This window comes from Anguilla anguilla, chromosome 10 (genome assembly GCF_013347855.1).
Source record: "Anguilla anguilla isolate fAngAng1 chromosome 10, fAngAng1.pri, whole genome shotgun sequence".
NCBI lineage: Eukaryota > Metazoa > Chordata > Actinopteri > Anguilliformes > Anguillidae > Anguilla > Anguilla anguilla.
In genome coordinates this window covers 20147218-20172036 of record NC_049210.1, presented here as the reverse complement: position 1 = coordinate 20172036, position 24819 = coordinate 20147218, and the positions used below count along the sequence as shown (strand labels likewise).

General features: G+C 47.3%; 3 protein-coding genes across 6 annotated transcripts in view; 1 reads left to right on the top strand and 2 right to left on the bottom strand.

The window, feature by feature from the left end:
- The window catches only part of ak8 (adenylate kinase 8), a 48568-nt gene extending 40097 nt beyond the window's left edge, over nt 1-8471 (bottom strand). Inside the window, exons 1-6 of one of the 2 annotated variants that reach the window (XM_035435487.1) lie at nt 8385-8471; nt 6515-6603; nt 5903-6010; nt 5606-5690; nt 2529-2578; nt 1572-1682 (exon numbers count right to left, since the gene is read on the bottom strand). In XM_035435487.1, coding sequence (XP_035291378.1) covers nt 1572-1682; nt 2529-2578; nt 5606-5690; nt 5903-5986 — 330 coding nt within the window. In that variant the 5' untranslated portion in view covers nt 5987-6010; nt 6515-6603; nt 8385-8471. Of the gene's footprint in view, nt 1-1571; nt 1683-2528; nt 2579-5605; nt 5691-5902; nt 6011-6514; nt 6958-8384 lie in introns of those variants that run through there. The other variant, XM_035435488.1, reaches the window with a different exon arrangement.
- On the top strand, nt 8419-10312 carry spaca9 (sperm acrosome associated 9). Its single transcript, XM_035435489.1, has 3 exons — nt 8419-8598; nt 9030-9220; nt 9953-10312. The coding sequence occupies exons 1-3, from the start codon at nt 8455-8457 to the stop codon at nt 10275-10277; spliced, it is 660 nt and encodes a 219-aa protein (XP_035291380.1). The 5' UTR covers nt 8419-8454; the 3' UTR covers nt 10278-10312.
- Nucleotides 10313-11083: 771 nt separating this feature from the next.
- tsc1a (TSC complex subunit 1a) overlaps nt 11084-24819 on the bottom strand; it is a 21696-nt gene continuing 7960 nt past the window's right edge. For 2 of the 3 annotated variants that reach the window (XM_035435484.1, XM_035435485.1), the window contains exons 6-22: nt 24248-24402; nt 24077-24150; nt 23519-23697; nt 23102-23214; nt 22600-22753; nt 21954-22063; nt 21463-21559; nt 21241-21348; nt 20266-20854; nt 19530-19600; nt 18822-18988; nt 18067-18249; nt 16222-16332; nt 15784-15906; nt 15394-15581; nt 14848-15012; nt 11084-14389 (exon numbers count right to left, since the gene is read on the bottom strand). In XM_035435484.1, the coding sequence (XP_035291375.1) occupies nt 13846-14389; nt 14848-15012; nt 15394-15581; nt 15784-15906; nt 16222-16332; nt 18067-18249; nt 18822-18988; nt 19530-19600; nt 20266-20854; nt 21241-21348; nt 21463-21559; nt 21954-22063; nt 22600-22753; nt 23102-23214; nt 23519-23697; nt 24077-24150; nt 24248-24402 (3131 nt within the window). In that variant the 3' untranslated portion in view covers nt 11084-13845. The remainder of the gene's footprint in view (nt 14390-14847; nt 15013-15393; nt 15582-15783; nt 15907-16221; nt 16333-18066; nt 18250-18821; nt 18989-19529; nt 19601-20265; nt 20855-21240; nt 21349-21462; nt 21560-21953; nt 22064-22599; nt 22754-23101; nt 23215-23518; nt 23698-24076; nt 24151-24247; nt 24403-24819) is intronic. The other variant, XM_035435486.1, reaches the window with a different exon arrangement.

Here is a 24819-nt window from a genome sequence, read left to right as displayed (position 1 = left end):
TTTTATTCATTCGGCTATCGGCTAGTGTGGGTCAGTAAAACTCAAGTCAACGGGCACTTTGAAATGAGGTCTATGACCCACCCGCTGAAAAAAAAGACTGCCAGAGGCAGTTTATCTGCAGAATGTCCACAGATTTCTAGTAGTGTAAACACGGGTCTCAACTGAAACTAAACAGGGTATTTTCAGAATCAACATCATATATAAAGTTCACAGACAATCATTCTATTCAAACTGTAGGAGTGTCAGTTGTCCTAGAGGGCTGCATTGCCTCTGGTGTCTGGTGTGTCTCAACAGTTGAAAAGTCAGTGATTGGGGCTGTCTGGTGGCTCATTCGGTTAAGGCACAATGCTGTGATGCATGGATGAGCCTCATCATCTTGGTTCAAATTCAGATTGTGCTGGTGCTGACTGCAGCTGGTAGCTAGGTAGAGTGATGTGCTATTGGTGATTTGTTTTTCCCAGGGTAAGGGGTCTGCGTTTCATCACTATCCAGCAGCCCCCACTGGCTGATTGGGTGTCAAAGTCACTTCACGTGAATAGTCTTCCCCCATCTCCATCTATGCGAGCTTAGCTGTAGTCTGCGCTCAGTAGTCAGCTGGTGACACCACATATTTCTTTATTAAATTCTATATGTTCTATAGAAAATCATCGATATAAACACCTTGTTTCCAAGGCCTAAAATGGCCATAGACTGTAAGGAAACTACAAAAACCAGCAGCCATCCGGGATCTGACTTTGACACCCCTACATGTGGGTTTCTGATGGTTATCTCTCATCAGTTGTTAGTACACAATGTGGCCTATGACCATTCCTTTGTCAAGAGCACAAAACGGTAATTTAAATTTGTTTTGAGTGACAAGGTGTGGGTTTCACAGTGAAAAATGTGTGTTTCTTTTCGAGGAAGTGTGCATGAGTGCATGCGTGCGTGTGTGAGGGAGGGCATTCAGGTGTTTATGTGTCCATATGTGACTGAGCATCCATGCACAGGCGTGTGTTTGCGTGTGTTTGCGTGAGCGCATGCGTGAGTGTGTGCTTACTTTCGAACGCAGTGTCCCAGCCCTGGTGCCGCTGGGTTTTATGTGTGTGCTGACCTGTGTGTGATGCTAAGCTCTACCTGTGCGTGGACGCAGGGCTCTACCCTGCGTGGTGATGCTGGGCTCTACCTGTTGCTGACACTGGACTCTCCACTGTGTGTTGACGCTGAGCTCTACCCTGTGTATGACACTGGGTGCTACCCTTTATGCTGATGCTGGGTTCCAGCAGTGTGTTGACGCTGGGCTCTACCCTGTGTATGACACTGGGTGCTACCCTATATGCTGACGCTGGGCTCTACCCGTGTGCTGGCGCTGGGCTCTACCTGTGTGTGACACTGGGCTCTACCCTGTGTATGACGCTGGGCTCTACCCTGTGTATGACGCTGGGCTCTACCCTGTGTATGACACTGGGTGCTACCCTACATGCTCACGCTGGGCTCTACCCGTGTGCTGGCGCTGGGCTCTACCTGTGTGTTGACGCTGGGCTCTACCCGTGTGTTGACGCTGGGCTCTACATGTGTGTGACGCTGGGCTCTACCTGTTTCTGGTCTCCGTGTTGCTGTGTCCTCCTGGCCAGCTCTGTGTCCTCCTTCAGGACGCTGCTGGCGGTGACGTGGACGGCGCGGGTCTGTTCACACAGCTGTCTGGCCTGGTGTGGGAGGAAAAAGGCTTTCTAATAGCAGACAGCCCCAGAGCTAGGGCACCTGACCATTGCCACTTCAACACTGCAGTTGGCTCTTTTGTACTCTGGATAAGTGTGGAGCTCTCACAGTAAGGGATCATCATTAAAGTGTCATTATTTTCATGCTGAGCAGATGACCATGTCCAGCTAACTCACAGTGGCAGTGATACTGTGCATGCTATACCTCGCACAGCTTGGCATTTACTGATGAAAAAACAAAGCACAATTTTCTGTAAACACGTATGGAGAAGCCTTTTATTTTTTTTATGTCATACTGGCAGAAGCATAACCTGACAGTCTGTCTCACGACGGCTTGACATTCTACCTCCTCCACAAGCTTGTGTGCTTTCATACGCACAAATGCACACACGCACACACACACACATGCACACACAGGAGCATACACCACTTTCCCCTGCTTTCCATTTTGTGCTTTTCCCTTTACCATATAACTTTACATAGCCTAACTTCTTCTTCCAAATGCAAAACTTATTCAAAGTTCTGATCATTTTGCAAAGTATTTATAAAGCACAAAAAACCCTTTTCAAAGAAGAAAATACATGCACATATATATAATGTAACAAGTTTTACTTGTGAAAACTGAGAAGCAGTTTCACATTTGCATTGACATCTACATTCCCGAAAATGCAGGGAAATCACAAATTGGTCCAGATTCCCTCTGTGCCCAATTACCAGCATCAGTTCTCTGACCCCTTGAAATATTATAAATTAATCATGTACTTTTGAGTTAGTCGTTAAGCGCACATCCGTGTTTCTGATGAACTAACAGAAAAAGTTGGAAATGATACTCACAATGGTTCTTTTCCCAGACGCCGGTGGGCCCAGCAACATTACCCTGGGAACTAGGTATTGACAGTAAATGGTTAATAAACATTCCCAAAAAAACTAACAAAATAACAACCTCCACTCTCATGTAGGTTTCTCGGTGATTTAAAATGCCATTCTTTGGTTGAATATTAACTTAGCTGAAACAAACTAATTTGATAAAATAGTTTTTTTTTGTTTTTTTTGCAAACAAAAGAGCTGGTATAGAGGTAGGCTTCCTGGTTGTGTTCGCTTCCAAATGCATGTACAGTTTAACAGATTCAAACTTGAAGCTGTTCCTCTGGGCCAGAACAGCACCACACAATCTGATATCAGTGGAGGAAGCATGCTAGTGTAACTACAGACTGGTAGCACCCCCATGTGGCCATCATCAGCATTACAGTGGAATGCTCCAAAGACTGACCATAATGGTGGACGTGGTAACTGAACAACAGCACAGCCTCATGTGAGTGACAGTTAATGAAGATGCTTTGGACAAAATAAAAAGAAAGCTATTCATTACTCCAACGGGCAACCAGCAAAGTGAAGTATGACATTATTAGTCAGAGTACTTCATGCATACTGGACTATAACCAATAGCTTTAGTTAAAAAAAAGAGATGCACAACAGCAGCAATGGCATTTGAAGAAGCTACCAGTTCTATTGCAGAATAATTCCACTGACTAAACCTACACAAAATTGCAAAATTAAATAAAATGATACAAATAAAATGCTGCCATGTAAAGCGAACAGCTTTAAAGCTTTTAACTCAATTTCTTGTGAAGAATGTTGGCAAAGAAACGTGCAAATGATTGGAAATTCAAATTCTCTGAATGTATTTATTTTAAAGAATCATATCTCCACCTAGTGGCAATGACATAGTATCAAAAACTTTTTGAGGTTTATCATTATTGCAAGCCATATATTCCGCACCAGACCACGGCAAAGCGGGGGAAAAAATGTTTTTTTGCAAGGTACCAAGCTTTTGATATTTTATTGTGTTTCAAGTAGCATAACTATATCACGGCCGGAAAATGGCTGTTAATGATCATTATCATACAACCCCAATTCCAAAGAAGTTGGGACGGTAAATGAAATGCAAATAAAAACAGATTAACAGAATTTGTCAATTTACTTTGACTTGTATTCAAACAAAAACAGTATAAAGACAAGTTATTTCATGTTTTACCTAATCAACTTCATTGTTTTTTTGAAGATATACGTTTATTATGAAATTTATGCCTGCAACACGCTCCAAAAAAGTTGGGACAGTCGAGTGTTTACCACTGTGTAACATCGCAATTTCTTTTAATGACACTTATTAAGCATTTGGGCACTGAAGACACCAGTTGGTTAAGTTTAGCAAGTGGGATTTTCCCCCATTCTTCCATTATGCAGGTCTTCAGCTTCACAATTGCACGGGGCCTTTGTTACCGTATTTTGCGCTTCATAATGCGCCACACATTCTCAATCGGAGACAGGTCAGGACTGCAGGCAGGCCAATTCGAGCATCCGCACACTCAGATTACGCAGCCATGTAATCCGGGCAGAATGTGATTTGGCGTTGTCCTGCTGGAAAAAGCAGGGACGTCCCTGTAGGAGGCGGCGTCTGGATGGCAGCATATGTTGCTCCAAAATTTGTACATATCTTTCTGCATTAATGGTGCCCTCACAGATGTGCAAGTTCCCCATGCCATGGGCACTGACACACCCCCATACCATGACAGATGCTGGATTTTGGACCTGACGCTGATAACAGCTTGGATGGACCTTTTCCTCTTTGGCCCAGAGAACACAATGGCTGTTTTGTCCAAAAACTATTTGAAATGTTGACTCGTCGGACCACAAAACACGCTTACACTGTGCTACTGTCCATCTCAGATGAGACCGAGCCCAGAGAAGTCGGCGGCGCTTCTGAACAGTGTTGATGTATGGCTTCTTCTTTGCATAGTAAAGCCTTAACTTGCATCTGTGAATGTAGCGGCGAATGGTGTTGACTGACAAATATTTACCGAAGTATTCCCAAGCCCATGTCATGATATCCATTACAGACGCATGATGATTTTTAAGACAGTGACTTCTGAGGGATCGGCGATCACGCGCATTCAGAAGTGGTTTTTGGCCTTGCCCTTTACGCACCGAGATTTGACCGGATTCCTTGAAACTTTTAATTATATTGTGCACTGTAGAGGGTGAAATGCCCAATATCCTATCGATTTGTCTTTGGGAAACGTTGTTCTCAAATTGCTGGATTATTCACTTACGCATCTGTTGGCAAATTGGCTAGCCTCCACCCATCCTTGCTCTTGAAGGCTCCTTATATTACATTACATTACATTACAGGCATTTAGCAGATGCTCTTATCCAGAGCGACTTACACAACTTTTTACATAACATTTTACATTGTATCCAGTTATACAGCTGAATATATACTGAAGCAATTCCGGTTAAGTACCTTGCTCAAGGGTACAACGGCAGTGTCCTTACCCGGGAATCGAACCTGCGACCTTGCGGTTACAAGCCCAGTTCCTTACCCATATATATATATACTATAAGGAGATTGCCTCACCTGTGTAACATCACCTGTTTCACATCACCTTGTTATTTACACTTGTCACATCGTTATTAGTCCTAAATTGCCCCTGTCCAAACTTTTTTGGAACGTGCTGCAGGCATGAATTTCATAATAAACGTATATCTTCAAAAAACAATGAAGTTGATTCGGTAAAACACGAAATACCTTGTCTTCGTACTGTTTTTGTTTGAATACAAGTCAAAGTAAATTTACAAATTACAGCTTTCTGTTTTTATTTGCATTTCATTTACCGTCCCAACCTTTCTGGAATTGGGGTTGTAGTATAGCCAGTTTCACTTTTATCAAATAGATACACACAGGCTACCATAATGTTAGGCTACATCTTCATGGCCATAGAACCTTTAACTACTTGAGAACTTAAAAAATGTAATAACCCCGGTTTTAGAACCCAATTAACGAGAATAAAAGTATATTGGCCAATCTGATCCTCCGATCAGATAAAATAAATACAAAACAAGAAGACCCTTACCTTCTAAACTGTCCCTCTTCAGATAGTCAATCAAGTACTGTAAGGGGTCCTCTGGCTTGTCAACCAGTAGGTTTGTCACCATCAACTACAATAGATTGTGCAATAAAAAACGAAAAACGAATACCAAGTTATATTTATTGCATTCATTGCTATTTCGTCGTGGTTTTTTTTTATTTATTGAAAAATAGCCATCTATATTGATATCATTTTAAGTGACAAACCAAAGTTAGCATGTTAACCTAACCTACAAAGCTGGAACTGGACAGAATCACAACGAAGACACCGCCCACAACTTGCCTGCACCAAATCAAATATCTCGTGTGTCTCAGCATAAATAGACATTTCCGGAGGAATTCTCAAAGGTTTTGTTGTAGCATCCATTTCTGCGGTGGTGTAACTTTATGACTGGTAAACAAAGAAAGGCAGATTTTAGCATGCTAGGCAAAACTTCTGTTTTCAACAAGTGAAAATGTCATTCCTGCTATAACGTGAGCTCGGTAGCTTGCTAGTCTAATTTACATAGGTTAACACACGTACAGTATAACTTCCATGCTTTAATATTAACATACTGCATTTTTGTATGTTAATTATGCAGTGAATTAACTTAACATGACAAGCTGGCTACTAACATGACACAAAACTATTACAAGTGGCTATAACGAGAGAAAAATAGCTAACTTGGTTGTAATAATCGCCAGCAAGCCAATTCGCAAAGCAGAGCTACCTAAATCAACAGTCAACTAGTAATAGCATAGCTTGCTAAAGTTAGCGGTGGCTACCTAGAGCTACATTAGCTATATTTTGGAGCTGGCCAATCACCGTTCTAGCTACCAAATCAGTTACAATAAGAGTGTAATTTCACATGATTTCACAGTAACAGAAAGATTCTTTAGGATACGTCAATATTACCTCGCTACACTGATTCCAATTCCAATGAAAAGTTTAGGAGAAGACGGGCACGCTGGCGCTGTCACCTATTTCCAGTGCTGTGCAGCTGCCTAGTTACGAGCACACACAAGACAGGTCGCTAAGGTCTCCGTCATCAGTTTATCTGCGGCAGAAGGGAACACTTCGCAAACGTCTGTGTCATCAATAAAATTCACACAACGTCCAGGTTTTAAAACGTCATAGCTTGAACGCCCTTGTAATAATCTGCACATGGTTTAGTTGCCAAAGCCAAGTTGAGAGTTTGGGGAGATGATTTCTCAACGGTCCTTGACCAAAATGTCTTGACAATAATATTTTTTAATTAGTCTAGACTAGCTACATTCATTGTGAAAACGATACTGGTATGCACCAGTCACATCGCAAACCAGTAGGAATATACTTTGCTGGTTTGTTAGACCACGTATTTTATTATATGTGTCCATCTGTAAAAAAAAAAAACCTAATTTGGAAGCAACTGTGGTTTGTGGCATTAATCCAAAACAGGTTTTAGCGAGCGTGCCATCCTCTTCACACAACTACAATTCGCAATTTCCACTGATTGGTAAATCGATCCGATTGTACATATTTTGGCCAATGAAATACGACTGCGCGTAATATGCGAAGAGAAAAGCAACGAGTCTGGAGCGACGTTGACTCGTTGCTTAGCAACGTCCAAACCCTTGGGCTTTCTCACGTTCGTAAAATAGCAAGTCGTTAGCTAGATTCCTCAATGTATTAGCTTTTTTCTCAATCAAATCATAGTTATATATATATCTTTGACAGTCAGAAGGATACTAACATTCTACACCTATAATACTGCCAAGCAAACTGGATTGTGAGCTTGATTGCTATCGGTAAGTGACTTCTATAACATTAGTCTGGTGAGATAACTTGTTAGACTCAAATGAACGTTAACATCTGATAAAAAAATATACAACAAAAAACTCAGAAATAACTACATTACAAGTAGAGCTGCTTTGCTTTTAACTTTTCACCTTACTTACTCTGGGTCGTATATATTTAGCAATTAGGTCAGAAGGAACAAACGTTAACTGTACCTAGTGTATATTCAAACATCTAACTAGTAATGTTCAACGTCTGGAGGCAAAATAGAGTGCAGTTACGTTAATTAGATAATTGGATGTTCAGAATCAAACTCTGAGTGGGACAAACTGTTGTAACATTCCTGGTAATTCAGCAGTATTTATTTGTCGATGTAAACGTAATCAGTAGGATTAACACATTATTTAGGTAGGAAACCTCCCATTATTATTATTATTATTATTATTATTAATAATAATAATAATAATAATAATAATAATAATAATGGTGGTAGTGGTAGTAGTAGTAACCTTTATTTAAACAAGGTAGGTTGACTGACCACGCATGCTCTTACAGCAACGCCCTGTTACCAACGTCCCCCCCCGTTACCCTAACCTGCATGTCAATTGAGATATAATTGGATATAGCCTATACATGAATGGACTTTACGCAAGAAAACAAAAGCATGCTTAATACTGTGCAATATTAAGTATTAAAGTATTACATATTAATATATGTATTAAAGTGGCAACACAATAAAATAATCCTTAACTTAATATTACAAGATTCATATTTAAAACTTAATAAAACGTAAAGAAACATGGTTCTTAGAGTCAGTTTTTTACACTCAGAGGAACGTAGGCAGCAAGCTTGCAATGAGATAAGTACATTTATATTAAAGGCACAAGCAATACCCGAGGTGGCTGTTGGTCCGTATAATTTATATTCCGCTACATGATATTTCACAGGAAAATGTGTATTAATAAAACGTAAATCGCAATTTGCTGTTTATAAAATATAATCAAGTGACCTGAAAGTTTCATTCTTCCCAGTCCTCAATTCCAAGACAACGGGGCATCGATGCAGTGGATGAGGCCGCCATGAACAGGGTCAAAGAGAAACTGAAGTCTGCCGAACAGAAGCGCAAGGTCTTCAAACAGCAGCAGTGCATCTTCATGACTGCACTCGAGCGGTCGCGCGACCAAGCCCAAGATAAGACCAAGCCAGTTTGTTCTGTAGCACAGGTGAGGCCTGATGCCTTCACGTCACTCGTACAGAAACAGAACCACGTTCAGCAGTCACTTTACTTAATTCCAAATTTCAAGAGCATGGCGTCATTTGTCAAACGAAAAACATTATTTTTACACTGGGATTAGATTTTCCTTCGAAAATGCATATTCACATATAGAGTATGAGTGCGGTAGAGCCTCATCTACCTTATTCTTATTCTATATATTCCAGCCCTGCATATATGCGCTATATGCAGGGCTTGAAATTAATAGAGAACCTACTTGTATACCTTTTGTTAAAAACAGGGCTTTTCAGTTGGTCTAGTGGAAATTTAAATCCATTGGCTTAGACCTGAGGTTAAAATGCGTGTGTATTTTATTAGTTAAAAAGAAAAATCTAAGTAGCGCAGATAGGCTAACTACTGAAGTCTTTCACTTGCCTACAGGTCCAGTGGTACATGGAGGATCACTGCAGCAACACTACAGACCGCCGCATTTTATCCCTCTTCCTGGAAATCATGGAGGACCTGATGGAGGTTCTGGACATCCTGGAGGGCCTGGGTTTCACTGGCAGTCTGATGGAGAACTGCCGGATCCTCCTCTGCCCAACCACTGACATCAGTAACTTGCGGGCACAGTGAGTGGCACCGTTAATACACAACACCGTTTCAAAGTTAAAGTGTTAAAGTGGTTGCTGGGTACAGTGTGAAATACAGATAGCTTAACATTTATTTTAATCTTTTTACAGATTAGGTGTACAGCATTAACTGTATAGCTTTCTGATTTGCTAAGATTCCCCTGCGCCAAGTTTAATTTATTGGTTAGAAAATAATTGTTAATATTTATGTCCTGAAATATAGGTGGGTTTATTGTCCTTCACTGGCTTCCCCAGGCGTAATGCAGAGGCAACTTAATGTTTATTCATGAACTGTGATGTAGCCTTGTAGAATTGTAGATGTAGAATTTCCTGTAGTTTGGAACTGGAGGGACAGAATTAAGCTGGCCACATAATTTGTTTTAGGCTACAGAATGCAGCTGAACTATGCAAGAAAGAGACAGCATACAGTATAATTTGTAATCAGCCCACTATATTTCTGCAGAGCAATTGTAATTTGGTTTGCGCTATTATGAGGGATAGATAGTAGCATCAGAGTGAATATTCACGAATCCCAGAATGGGAGGAATTACTACATGCTCTTGATCACCGTCTGTTAGGAGCAAATCACTCAAACCAAAAACACAGATCGGTCCAAATCAGAGTGTGGCAGTTAACACACGGTGGCAGCTTTGACTTTGGAGTTTATTGGACCTTGCTCTAAAAACAGAGCTTTTCCGGTCACATACCGACCGCTCCTTCCCGTCTCTGCAGATTCCCGCACGACGAGGTGAACAGGCTGAGCTGCGTCGAGGCCCGGAATTACTACGGGGGCGTGGTCAGCCTCATCCCGGTGGCCGTTGACCTCCTGCGCGAGACCGCCCGCACCAGCGCCGGCCCCCAGAAGGAACCGGAGAAGGCCGAGGTCCCGAAGCCCCAGCCCACGGAGACCGTACCCCAGCAGGCTATGGACAGCTACATGGAGGATCAGTCGGCCTCGCAGAACGGACAGAGTCAGACGAAGAAGCCGTATAAGGAGACGGGGGGCTGGAACGCAGGCAAACCGTCCTGGAAGCCTCCTGGCCGCCCCAAGGTTTGAGGTGTCCAGCTAAATTTTTAAAGAGATGCACGTTTGCCAAAATTTCTCAACAGCATAGTTTCCTTGCTCCAATTCCTTACCCATGTGATGCACGTATTAGCATATGTAATTTCCGAATTTTAGAAACATGAACAAGTTCCTGCCCTCCACGTATTTAATCAATATTCTCTGTATTTTGTTGTAAGAGCACCTACAACATGCAGATGGACCCCACAAAATAGAACGATCTTTGTTGCAGGAAGTGTTATCACGGTTTGTAACGTATTTCGTACAGGATTAAGATTTAAATTTTTGTCTTGGGCAAATGTGATTCAAATGAAATCCAGCAGAGGGCAGTATTGTCAGTATTGTTCTCTGATGGTTGATTTATTTTTACAGTGATGTGGAGGTTATTGGGGAGTAGCACATCTAGACAGACTCTGGGGGGTTCAGTACAGTGCAGCTGGACCCCTTAACTTCCCAGTCAAGCACCAAGGCTACTGCGTTTTATTCCGCAAGATTGAAAATACAGTTCCAGTCCTGCAGTGGTCTACAATTATAGGCTTCAACCTTCGCTGACGTCTTTGCAGTTGGCCCAAGGACTTACCAAGTTAGAACACACCAAGCCAACACAGTAGCACAGGTTAAAGGTTTTAAAGCCAGGCTTTCATGAGTGAATGAAATGCTGCTCAGACTCCATTACAGCCACTGGGCTGGCATTACATTTGGCAAGGGTTCACCCACAGGTACTTCCATCGATCTGTCAAATGACACTGAGACACTACGCTCGGGACACAGTGAGAAATAATGGAATATGTCAAAAAATCTGTAGTGCAAAACATCAAAGACTATTTTTATTTTTTTTTAATCGTTCACAGTTAAATACAAGCAACTGCTTTTAAGAACTTTTTTGTCTGCTGTTTCAGAACTTTGTACTCCCGATAATGGAGACCAACCCCCTCCCCCTCCCCACCCCTTCAATCTCCCAACTCTATTCGCTGTCAGATTGTACCATACTGTCATCTCTCGCTTCGTCACAAGCATTTTAATTGGATTGCTGTACATGCTTACAGTAGCAAGCCAGACAGGACAGCTGAGAGGTTAAGTGGACAACAGGATTCATATTAAAAACAAAAATAAATCTTTGTATGAAATGATTAAGCAAATGTTTTTTTTTTCCTTCAAACTTATCAAACTTGAGTGCCTTCCTGAGCCACATGCAAAAAAATCCTCATGTCATTGGGAGAAAAAAGAAAAAAACCGAGGCAGATTTCTTCAGAACCTTTTTCTTTTTTGGCAACAGGTAAACTGCCCAAAGAGGTGTGTGCAGTCTGGTTCTCAGTCTTTGACACAAAATATGAAAAAAAAAAAGTGAAAAAGAAGTCTGCTCACATTTGTGAAGTGATCTAGGGTGGGGGATATGTGTGTGTGAGAGAGAGAGCCTGACTGTGTAACACAAAAAGGTCGCACAAAACGCTTCCATCGATGGTTGTGCGTCAGTGTTGATTGGTTTGTGCGTGCATGTGTTTTGAATACATGCTCTCTCCCCACCCTGACATTACCTTCAGTGCATTCATGAAATGACTGGTGCCACCACAACCCCTTGTGGACAGAAGAACACTGACCAGAGAATGCTTCTCTCCTGTTTATAATGCAGTCGAATTGCAGCAACCAGACAGATTCGATTTATGGCACTATGCATAGTTTTTAAAAAGCCACAGAAATGTAAGTAGCACTGAATATGTCCTGAAATATGAATATATGCGCCCTAATATTCTGCTCCTCTGCAGTGCCGTCACGCGCATAGAGGAGAGTTCACCTCTCAGACAATGCACGGAGAATCTAGGAAACGGGTCACCTTCAAGCCCACGGTCCCAGTAGCTGAGCGTGGATGGCAGGGACGAACAGCTCAAGCGAAAAGCAGTCTTGAGCGAAAAGGGAGCGGTTTTCTCTCACGGAATTTGATACTCCTAGCAGCTCCCCGGCAGAGACCAAGGAAACGACCTCACAAACTGTAAGGACAGGTCACGGACTAGCTCACAGACCCTTGGAGAGTTCAGAATGAGGGAACAGAAAATCCCAGTGAGCACAGGCAGCAGCGGCCGTTTCCAAACACAGTACCCCGGCTCAAATTTCAGTCGCTAAACTCCATCTTATTACCACAGTTGGAGCGTAAGAGGCGCATTATTGCCGTCTTCAATGCATTATTACTAGAATAAACCTCCGAAACTCAGCAAACCCAGAGGGAGGGAAAAAAACGCGACAGCTGGCCGTCTTACCGTCCACCATACATCTCCCCTGCGAGATACTCGCGTTCGTTACTGCGGATGCTGTAGGGTTCATTTAAAAAGCGCTTCGCTTTAAGCCTCCAAAGTGCAGAGTCGGGCTCGAATAGCATTTGCGAGCGGACACATTTCGGCTCAGAAAATGGCTGACAGGGCTCAGAGGTCGGGGCAGCATGAAATTTAATAATCTGCCGCTTTAAAGCTTTATCAGAAATACTCGCTCTAATGCGCAGTTGCAACAGGCCAGGAATCCGAAAGCCGCTTTTTTTTCGCTTTGGTGCTCGCGAAAGCCCAGCGCTCGAGACCCGCGTGCACATATTTCCAATCCCTGTCACGAACTGCTCGTGCCCGAGACCGGAAAAACCACGGTCTTTTTCAGACGACAAAAATTGAATGCATCTCTAGAAATTAAAATGATGAACAAGCTCCTCTGACTGCTGACAACTTGCTGTAAACGGACTCGAATAGACAAGCACGTGAACTCGAAGATGCTCACGACTGGCGCACTGCAAAAAAAAAAAAAAAAAAAAACATAACGACCTCCTCTACCCAGGAAGCCTGTCAGTTTTATTTGAGCTTCACTTTTCTACTTTTCCAAAGCATATCGTCGTCTGTAATTGTACGGCTTTTAAGCAATTTTGCCCTCACTTGTAAGCCAGATTTCAGGGATTTCTTGTGGAATTCTGAATGGATCGAATCTGTAGTTCATTCAGTTTATACAGGAAAAAAAGCACCCAGGCCTCTGCCTTGTGTACTGTGCGATACTACAGGTCTTCCTGCTTCTCTCACGGGACTGTGAGCGTCCCTACAATCCGCAGACCAAACAGACCCACTGAACTAATACAAGAAGAGCCTTGCTTAGCCCTGTATCTAGTATCTAGCCTCACAACGCAGAAACTGAGATAAAGTGTACAAAACGGCCATGCGATCAAAAACGGCGAGTATTTTACCCACCAAATCAGCACACAACAGGCCTCTTGCTTAACTAGCTGGTAAGGAGCAAGTTTAGGGGTGGTCTGTGCATACTTATCTCAGTTACGCCCACGGTCATCACCTGACGGAACCCTGGGCAGATGAGGCAGATATGATTGACGTGCGAGGCTAACGCAGGACCTGACTGGGCAGCTTCAAAGATTAAAACTGATTAAAAAATGACAGATTTTTTTTTGTACAGTCCTTCCATTTGATCGAGTGAAGGTAAACTAAATGAAGATGAAATCCTGCTGTCCACGCAGGGATTGTAAATAATAACAACAGGTCGCCTCCTCTTTTGCCTTGTTCCGCCTTCGTCTCCCTCCGCCTGTCTAGCTGTGCTCGAGATGCGCTTCATTGTAGTCCATGATTCTCAGCTGCTGCTGCCTCTGACGGGCGTCGCCGGCTCCGCCCCCCCCTCTGTTGTTGGCCCTCTGCTGGGCATCGGGGTGGGCGTCCTTGGTGGGGGCGGAGCCGGGGGCGGGGCTCTCCGCGGTCTCCACGCACTGCTCAGTCTTCAGGCCCTGGGAGAGGCCGGCCAGGCGGGGCGGCTCCTCCTCTTCCTCGCACTGGCTCTCGCTCTTGTTGCGGAAGAGCTCGCGGGAGCGCATGCCCAGGAAGCTCTTGGCGCTGGGGTAGGAGCCCACAGTGAAGGAGGTGCTGGCAGGTGGGCAGAGGAGGCGGGGCGGGTCCAGCAGGAGGGGGAGGGGCTCCTGGCTGCCGTTTACGTTCGCAGCCGCCGCCCCGGCCTGGGGCTTCCCTGGCGACAGAGTGCTGCCGTTGCCCATCAGGGGCTCAGAGGAGTTTGTTGTGGCCCCGCCCTGGGCGTCGCCCTTCACCTGTTCCCCCAGCCCCAGGGTGCCGCATTCCTCCAGCCTGGAACACACACAGTGCACCACTCACCCATCACTGCCACACACACACAGAAAGGGAAGGCAACAGCACAGTCTCCACAGGACAGATTAAAAACAATGATTCTCTCCAGGGACAGATCTAGAAATCATTTGTTCAGGGAAAATGAGTATGAGAAACCCCCCTCGTGCATGTGTGTGCACTCATGCACATGTACACGCACCTCTAGGGGCCCCTCAGACTCGTTAGTGCCTGGGTAAGCTTTCCTTGTTTCACCCCCTTTAGCCCTCATTCTCTCCATTATTACATCATTACTCCAGTGATATAAATGACTGAACCTTTCGTATCACTGTAAACAAGGCAGAAATAAATATAGCCCAGGCCGCCTGAATGTTAATACTGAACTAACTGGGTGAGATAAGGACCCCTGGGGGATGTGAATGGTGAATTTGTCCTACTCTGACTGAAGTGAGGCAGCTCACCTGGAGTCTGTGGAGCTGAAGGACTCTGCGCCCCCTGCTGGTGAGTTGCAGGCAGCCGGGCTCTCCATCTCCAGCCGGCTGTAGAGCTGGAGCAGCTCGGTCTGCAGGACCTGCGTGACCCTCCTCTGGGCCTGGTACCTGCTCTCAGAGGCCTGCAGCTGCTCCCTATGGGAGGATACACATGTGCGCGCACACGCACACATACACACAGTCACACACACACAAACGCACACATACACACAATCACACACACACAGACACACACATGCAAACAGACCCACACACACGCACACAGACACATGCAAACAGAGACACACACACACACATACATGCACGAAATCACACACACATACATATGCACGCGCGCACACACATACACACATACGCACATATATTATAAAGTGTTCTCAGAATCAGTATGCTCAAGTGAACAAGCCATCACCCAGCTACACTCCCAAGGCCACACACAACACCTCACGCAGACCACTTCCCTCAGTGAAGGCACCTGTGACAGAGTGCAGCTGTGACTGACAGACGCAAGCGCACCTGGCCTGGCTCTTCACGTCCTCCAGGAACTTCTTCTGCTCCACGATGAGGTGCTCCTTCTTGGCGAGCTGGGACTCGAGGTCTCCGATTCGCTGCTGGGCGGCCTCCAGTCGCTGGCCCTGCTGCGCCAGGCTCTGGTGCAGCTTCTCCACGTCCTTCACCGACGATGCCTGCACCATGTGCGCCTCCTGCAGGCGGAGGCAAAGAGGAGAGGAGGGGAGGGAGGGAGAGAAGAGAAAGGCAGAGCGGAGGAGGACAGAAGAGGGAGAACAGGGAGTTGAAAGGAGATTAGGAGAGCAAGGTAGAAAAGGGCAGAGACATATTTAGGTGCGACACAAGCCTCAAAGCACCAAATGTCATCGTAGCCGCGGTGACCCCTCCCACACATACCTTGTTGCTGTTGGGGCCCAGGTGCTGGAGCTCCTCCACGCACAGCCGATTGACCTCCCCGAGGAGGAGGAGCTGCTTGTTCAGGGCAGCCATCTGCTGCTGGACGGTCTCACTGCTGGTCAACTGGAGGGAGAGAGGGAGGGTGAGAGGGAGAAGGGGAAAGGAGAGTGAGGAGGGAGAGAGGGGAAGGCATGGACAGTGCAAATAAGGTGAGAGGGAGAAAGAAAAATGAGGGGACAAAGAACGAAAAAGGAAGAAAAAAGGTAGGGAAAGATGGACAGATAATCGTTAACTTGAACTGGCAGAAACCTAATGTGTCAAGAGTCAAATCTACATGTGGGTAATCTTCAAATCTCCACTGGCTGCCATTGCATGGCTTCAACAGAATCAAAAGTGTTTAAGACATGCTGAACAGAATCACGTGTAAGACAAGCTCACCTTCACGGACAGCTGGTTGAGTTGGTGCCCTGTATTGCACACCTTGTTGTTAGCCTTCTGTAGCTCTGCCTCCAGCTCACCTGTCCTCTTCTGGTATTCCTGAAGCTTGCTCTGAGCAGAGGGAAAGCACAGGGATTAGCCAATTAGGCGGTGAAGGAGGGACTTTTACTGGCCAATGAGACAAGGGGACAACAGGATAGCTGAACTAAGTGAGCCCTGTAAATTAACAAAAAAGTTGAACTGTCGAGAGTTGGATTGTCCCTGGTGTCCTGTAACATTTTTTAAAGAAGTCTAAAAATGTTGCTGGGACACCAGGGGCACCCCAATAATTCACAGCCCAAGTTCCAAGGGCTCATTCAGTTTTTAATTCGACATTTTTTAAAGGCATGCTATGCAGGATTTTCACCTTGAAACTACAATAAAATAACCATGGTCAGTCTTTACTATGATGCACTGGCAAGCTGTGTCTCTGTGCACTTGTGCTCAGACCTTACTTGTCTTCCTGTATTTATTATTCTAAAAAGTGTTTGGGGTGTTTCTGGGGGCAACTTCTTTTCTTTGTGGGCTGTATCTGAAAAGCATGTGGCCAATAGAAGAAGGAGAAGAAGAAGAGGAAACGTGTATGGATTGGCTACAGTGGTGCGTTCTCAGCTGGGTTAGTGCTGGAGAGACAGGGTCGCTTTGGTGGCTAACCTAATGCTAACCTAGTGGCTGGTCAGCGTTCAGCAATGTTAGGCTGCTGCCGTTATTAGCTAATTAAATTTAGTTATGCCTGGCAACTTTAGCTGGCTGGCTATGGTGGCCCAAGAATTTCCTGTGGATCCCATATTTTATAAAGTAACAACTTAAAGGGAGAGTAAGATTCCAACCCACTTCTCTCAAGTCGTATGAACTAGCTAGGCATCGTTAGCTAGTCAATCAGTGTGAGTCTACCAGTCAGAAAATCCTACTATCCCACATAAGTCAGTTATTATTTTCCAGATACGACTGTAGCTCGACTACTACAGCCTAATACCCCTGACTGGAGAGACTCACTGTATTTTTCACTAAATTCATATCATAGGGGAATGTGCAGTTGTGTGTTTGTTGCCATGGGGGTCGGCTGATAAGCTGCAGCCTGGAGGTCATCTAGGCTACTTCCATAATCTGCGAAAGGGGAAAAGCGGCCTCTCACCGAGCTAAGCAGGGCGAGAAGCCTATGACTTTCCTGAAATAGATACACAAAGCTAGACTATGTAAAAATGCTAAATAAACAATAAAATGAACAGTGAATTGATGTGTTTATGTGTGCTTATATTACAGACTTTTGCTGTGCTTTCAGGCAGGCTACAGCAGATTGAAACTAGTGTAGTGTAGGTCAGTTCCATCACCACTAAGCTAAAGCTAGCTACCCTGTAACTTGACAGGGCTGCATATGACAGGGCAGTGGGAGTTTTTGCCATTGGATATCTCGGTATACTAGCACTGCTTGACTGGTATGAATGCAGCTATTACGGTATTTTTGAAAGAGACATTCTTGAAAGAGACCTGATTCCAACAGTTGTATGTCATAAAGCTACGGACAGAGCTAGCCACAGAAAAATATCTAGCTCTAGTTGTTTTGCTGGTGTGTGAGCTTCGTCATTCTGGGAGTGTAGATGAGAATTGAGGAGACGTTTTTGATTGTAAACACAGAAGTGAAGCAAGGAAAGAAATCCTGCATAGTACGCCTTCTATGTATACTTAGGAATGGATTACCCTCTTTGTGCTATAAACTATGGAAACCTGGTCATCAAGGCAAAATGACCAGCGTTCGGGGGGATTCTCTGGCACTGGGGTGGGGTGCGTCTGAGCGGTCAGGCCTACCTGCAGCTCCTGGGTCTTTGTGTAGTACTCGTCGCGGCCCTGCTGGAGCTGGCGGATCTGGCTGTGGAGGCGGGTCACCATCGTCTCCCGGTCGTCCCACAGCTGCCGGTACCTCCGCTGCTCCGCCTGCAGGCTCGCCTGGAGGCACTGGGCCTCCAGGTCCTGCAGCTTCAGCTGGTCCTTCTGCAGGGGGGAGCAGGGAGGCACGCGGGAGAAAGGGGGGTGGGGGTGGGGGTAGACAGAGAGGAGGTGGAGAGAGAGGGGTCAGGGTAGGGAGAGAGGAGGCAGAGGGAGAGAAGAGGTGGAGAGAGAGGGAGTGGGGGTGGACAGACAGGAGGTGGAGAGAGATGGGTAAGGGCAGAGAGAGGTGGTGGAGAAGAGAGAGAGTGGGGGTGGACAAAGAGGAGGTGGAGAGAGGGGGGTGGTGGTAGAGAGAGAGAAGAGGTGAAGAGAGAGGGAGTGGGGGTGGACAGACAGGAGGTGGAGAGAGATGGGTAAGGGCAGAGAGAGGTGGTGGAGAAGAGAGAGAGTGGGGGCGGACAAAGAGGAGGTGGAGAGAGAGGGAGAAAGACAAAAGAGAAAAGCAGGGGAAAGAAGAAAAATAAGATATGGACAGAATGCAAGCGAAACGAAAAAGGGAGTTCAAAGTTCAAGTTAAACTTCAAAGCCCCCACGCAACTCACGGGTGCAAGAAACCGACGGGATTTGCATTATAAATCCCCCCCCCCCCCAGCAAAGTGCAGAGCGGGGGTTACCATGGCGTGGTTCTGCTCCTCCAGCGCCGTGGCGTTGATGATGCGCCTCAGCAGGCGGCGGTTGCGGACGGCGTGCTGCTCCCTCTTGTAGCGCTCGTACAGCAGCTGGTTGTGCAGCAGGAGCAGCTGACTGCGCAGCGTGTGCAGCTCGTCCAGGGGGGCGGAGCCTGACCAAGCAGCACAGGAAGAGGGCAGACGGGTAAGCAAACGCATGGTGGGGGGGGGGGGGGGGGGGGGGGGGAAGAGGCGGGGGAACAGCGGCTACTCGGCGAACAGACAACGGACGGTCCGCAGTTACTAAAACAGGAAAACCCCTCATGAACACCGTTAAACTGATCACTCCACCAGACTTCATTTTCTATTCTTTCACAAAATTAAACCAAAAAAAAAAAACAGTATAGTCAGAGGAAGAGAGATTCTCATTACATATCTACATATGGTTAGACAAACATCGAAAAGAAGCTATACAGTATGACAGTTATTCAATGATTTGCGCTGCTCAATACTTACATCTACTGTATATGCCCACATCTTAACATCTATGAATTAAACAACCTGTCAACCACATATTCTGTTTACCCAATAAATGACAAATGTGTATGTGTATATATGTGAATAAATGTATGTGTGTATGTGTATATGTGTATATAAATGTGTGTGAAATTATAAACAGTTTTTTCATCTTCTCTTTCCCCGGTTTTGCAATACCTTTTGCTTTAATACTCTGTTGTTTACCTCCAAAGTGCGTCCAGTCAGCTGATTTGCTTGGCAAAGGCAGTCTGAAACAGAGCAAACAAAGAGATGGGGGAGGGGGGGGGTTTAGCAGGGAGTCTGGTAAGCACACTGGTAAACACTGAGACACCGAGCCAACACAGAACTCCCCCCGTGCCAGGAAGCAGATGGACCGCTCCAAACAGATCAGGCGCACACCTACATGCGTGCAGGCCACATCTTATTCAGTTATATCTCTAAAGGTCATGCGCCACAGGGTGGTTTTAGCGCCTGGCGTGCAAGCAAGTCGAAACGTCCGACACAGTCACAATGAAGCGGGGGCGTTCTTCTGGGATTAACGACTAAAAACACAAAAATGACACTTTAATGAGGCAATTACAACTGCTCCAGTGAATTAACAGTCAAAGCCCTGTGGTACTTCAGAATTAAAGTGCACACACACACACACGCACACACATAAATAATAGCAATCCTCCAATACACCGACACAGGCACGAACACGCAAGAACAAGAGTATCTACACACAAATGTACGAACACAGCCACAAAAGCAGGGACACGTGCCTGAAAAGACACACACACACACACAAACACGCATGGACGAACGTACGCGTGCACACGAGCACAAACACAGCGCTCGTATACTGCGTCCAGCGAGACCCCTGGAAGCGCGTGCCAGAGCGCCCCCCTGTGGACGGCTGTGGGGCACTCACCTCTTCAGCACCTTGTCGTGGACGTCGTTTCCCTGCTGAATAAGCCGGTCGAGCACCTCCAGCGGGGAGGAGGCGGCCATCCCGTCCCCGGCCTCCTCCTCCTCCCCACCCTTCCTCCCGCGGGCCCTCCGCGCCGCCTCCGTGGTCCTCCTCCCCACGAACAGGGGCGCGACCTTGGGCAGCGCCAGGTCGAACAGGGGCTCGTAGGCGGGGCCAGGGGCGGGGCCTCCGCAGGGGCTGGGCGTGAACAGGCCGGCCGCCTCCTCCTCGGGCGCCGAGGGGCAGCGGGGGAAGCGGCACCTCAGGGGGTGGTCGATGGGCGTGAAGACGGGCTGGAAGGAGAGGTCCAGGCTGGCCCCGCCCCCGGCCACGCCCCCGCCGCCGGCCCAGGGCGGGGCCTCGGCCTTGTCCGGCGTGGAGGTGGCGTTCTGCGGCTCGCCGGTCAGGCCGGGCGTGGACGTGGCCAGCAGCTTCTCCTGCGCCCCCGTCAGCGTCTCGGTGGTGCGGTAGAAGGGCGAGTCGAACCCCCGCAGGCCCGACGCCTCGCGCTTCTCCTCCGTTATCTGCAGGAGCTCCTCCGTGATGGCGTCTGGAGAGCCACACGAGGAGCGAGGGAAACAGAGGGAGAGAGAAAGCCGGAAAGCATGGAAGGGAGACAGAGAGGGAGTGACGAAAGGAATTAGGAACAATGAGGAACTAAAGCCCTCCACTAGTGATTGGAGAATTAGGCACCGACACCAAAATGGGTGTAGCAGTAATACTCAATCAGTAATTGAATATTGAACCAATAACTATTGAGATCAAAACCTTTTGTTTGGTTTTAACAAGTAAATGATAGACAGCTTGTAGCTCCACCCATCATGCAGGTTCATGAAACCTCATTCTCCTCTAACTACCCAGCACTATCCCCAAGCCAATGACGCTGTCGCTGTCGCTGTCACTCTTCCACGGCTCCTGACACCCCCTCTTCCTCACCCTCCTCTCCCTCCTTCTCTGGACGCTGCTGCAGGTCCAGCTCCTGCTCCTTCATGAAGGCGGACAGCTCTGTGAGCGTCATGTTCTTCACATTTTCAACAGCGCCATCTAATGACAGCAACAGAACACAGGGTTCAGCCAAGCTTTGGGAAAGCCTGATAGGACAGAATTAAAGGGAACATAAACATCCCCCCACTACCCAATGCCCTGAAAACTCCTGACCTCTGCCATTGGTCATCTCACTACTGTCCTTCTCCTGCTCACTGATTGGCTCCTGCCTCAGGAGAAGGGGCTTTGATGATTCCGTGGGTCGATCCTCCTGCAGGTGAACCCAGGCAATGTAACATTTGATTCGACACTGAACCGCGGGGCCATATCCACGCACTACACAGCACATTAACAAGACGAGCCAAACAACACCATGTTTAGCTTCACAGAGCAGGTTTTTATGGAATGTTTCTTCAAAAGTCAGCGTTCTAGAACGCTGCTTTCAATTACCAGTAGCGATTGTGACATCAGCATTGGAATGTTCAGCACAGAACATTCTAATCGTGTATTTATCACCTTATGCCTGAAGAAGGTTAAACATCTGAGAAACCTCCTAAAGCAGAGCCCATTAAACTGTGCTTCGCTCAACACGGACACGCGCCTGCACCCGCGGAGACGAGCACGGGGCGGGGTCGCGCCTGCGAACGGGAGCCCCGGCGGCTTACCTTGCGCGGGGGGCCAACGCCAACGCTGGCGGGGAGGGAAGCGTAATCGGGGAGGGACGGGGGAGGAGAGGAGGCGGCGGGGATGGCGGAGGAGGGGGTCCGTTTCCCACCTGAGGCGAAAAGGAGAGCAGAAGACAACCCAAACTCAGCCGCGACTGAGAAACCGTACAGAGACCCTGAGTCAGGGATACCCAACTCTACCGTCCTGTAAGCTTTCACTCCCAACCCTAATTTGGCACACCTGATTCCACTAATCAGCAGCCAAACAAGATCTCCAGCGGTTGAACAAGGTGCGCTTTGTTAGGGCCGGAGTGAAAACCTACGGGACGGTTGTTCTCCAGTGACAGCCCTGCCGTAAGCGCAATCCAGGAGGAGCACGTCAGCACGTGCCCCGCCCCTAAACACAAGCACTGCATAGTAAAATGTCCAGTGTTAATTCAACTCTTAACAGTGTTAACGTTCCAGAATGGGACCAAATGTCATCTGCTAAGAGTTGAATCAACACTGTTAAGAGATTAATCAACACTGGACATGTTACTGTGCGTGGGCTGTGGCTCTGGGCTGCTAACAGACTGCGCAGCATGAACACACGTAAACACAGCCCGGATGAGCAGGTGGGCGTGGCCAGGCTCCGTGACCGGCTTACCCGATATGCTGTGGGCTCGGCCCAGCGGGTGAGGGGCGTTCTGGGACTGGTCGGCGGTTGGCGAGAGGCGAGTCGGGGGCGTGGTCATGCCACAGTGGGAGGAGGGGCTCCAGATGGGGTCCTTCACCTCACAGCTGGACTCACAGTTCAGGCTCTGGAGGCACGATTCAGAGCCAGGCGAGAAATAAGCAACATGAGGACGGATGGATGGACAGACGCACAGGCAAACAGACAGACAGACAGACAGACAGAGAAGGAAAAGAGCAGCTCATTTTCAGTCCATTCTCTTAGTTCGCTTGAACTCCATTCTCCATTTTTTTTAAATGACTTCCTGAAAGTTTTTATCTGAAAGCTCAACACGTTTTTTAAAATGTTGAACCATATTTAATGCATGACACATTCAACATTATTAATGTATCCCACAAATGTCCAGTTGGAACAGGGTGGCACTGTGCTTGTAGCTGCCTGCGGGGGTGGGGTGGCGTGGGGACTGGGGGCTCACCTGCTGTCGGGAGGTCTGGGGGCTACGCTGGGGGGGCTGTGTCCCTGATAGCGGGGGCATGGGCAGGGACAGGGGCTGGCGGGGGGTGGAATACTGGGTAGAGGAGGAGCTTCCTGGATTGGAGGGAAAAAAATCAGACATTACTAACACGTCATAAACGCGTCGCAAGCTGTGCGTATGTGTGTGCGTGTGTGTGTGAGTGTGTGAGTGCATGTGTATGTATATGAGTGTGTATGTGCGTGTGTCTGTATGTGTGTGTGCACGCATGCGCATGAGTACATGTTTGTGTGTGCGTGTGTGTGCGCATGTGTGCACGAGAATGCGCCTGTGTGCGTGCATGTGTAAGTATGAGTGTGTGCGCGCACGTGTGCGTGTGTGTGTGTGTGTGTGTGTGTGCGCGCCCGCGCAGGTGCGGACCGTAGCTGCTGTGCAGGTCGGTGTAGGGGCTGGTGGTGCAGTCGAGCGGGCGGAGCTGCAGGTGGGCGGAGAAGTGTTCTGGCATGGTGGAGTATCCCTCCTCATACGACGCCTCCTTGGGGTCCAGAGACACTTTGGCACATTCGATGACGATGTCGTGGACCTCAAACCTCTTCCACCTGGGGGGGGATTCAGAGGTGACTAAATAAAAGTATCTAACTAGGGCAGCAGGCCTTGTAGCTTCCATGTGATTGACAAAAACACATCACATGATCACATGGAAGCTCTATGACCTCGTCGCTGATTGGCTAACTCATCAACAGCCAACAGATAACACTGGTGATATTTCTACCCCAAAAACATTTCACGCGGCATCTGAAGAGTGAACGATTCCAACTGCATCAGCTATAATTAAAGAGAAAAAAAATGAAAAGAAAGGCAATACAGATGATCTTTATTCCATTTGATAATAACGGTTGCAGTATGAGGCCCAGCCCTATATCTAACTCCGGACCCCCTCGAGCTCATCACCACGCGTAGGGGTCAGACTGCTCTCACCTGGTGGGGTCCAACTCGTGGTCCTTGGTTCCAGTCACTAATTCGGGATGTATCCTGACGTGTTCCAGCATCGGCTGCGAAATGACGCAGAGAACGTTAGCACGTTAGCACGGTTAGCACGGCGCCCGCGGGGGGGGGGGGGGGGACGCGCGCGGACTGCCCGCGGCTCACCTTCACCACCTCCTCGAAGGTGTCGCAGTTCTCCTTCATGCTGTAGTGGGAGCGCAGGTAGGAGACGAAGTTGCAGGGGTACATTCCGTAGAGCCGGTGGAAGAGCGAGTACACGGTGGCGTGCAGGTGGATCAGGTACACATCTGTCACATGACCTGAGCCGCAGAGACGGACAAGGAAGATCAAACCGCCTCTCTCGCTCTCTCTCTGTCTCTCTCCCTCTGTCTCTGTTGCTCTCTCTCTGTCTCTCTCTGTCTCTCTCCCTCTGTCTCTGTCACTCTCTCCCCCTGTCCCTTTCTCTGTCTCTCTCCTTCTCTCTGTCTCTGTCTCTCTCTCTGTATCTCCCTCTCTCTGTCTCTCCCTCTGTCTCTGTCGCTCTCTCTCTCTCCCTGTCTCTTTCTCTGTCTCTCTCACTCTCTCTCTCCCTGTCTCTGTCTCTCTCTCTGTATCTCCCTCTCTCTGTCGCTCTCACTCACTAGGACTACTCGATATTCTGCAGCAATAATTATCAAATGCAAAAACGGTCTTCGTCATCACGTGCTCATCAGCAGCAAGGCCTTGCAGCTACTATG

Excerpts from the sequence above, each read along its gene's own strand:
- spaca9 (XM_035435489.1), top strand. The coding sequence starts at position 8,455 with ATGAACAGGGTCAAAGAGAAACTGAAGTCTGCCGAACAGAAGCGCAAG. Across the intron at positions 8,599-9,029 it reads CAGTTTGTTCTGTAGCACAG|GTCCAGTGGTACATGGAGGA; the intron begins GTGAGGCCTGAT and ends ACTTGCCTACAG. Across the intron at positions 9,221-9,952 it reads ATCAGTAACTTGCGGGCACA|ATTCCCGCACGACGAGGTGA; the intron begins GTGAGTGGCACC and ends CCGTCTCTGCAG.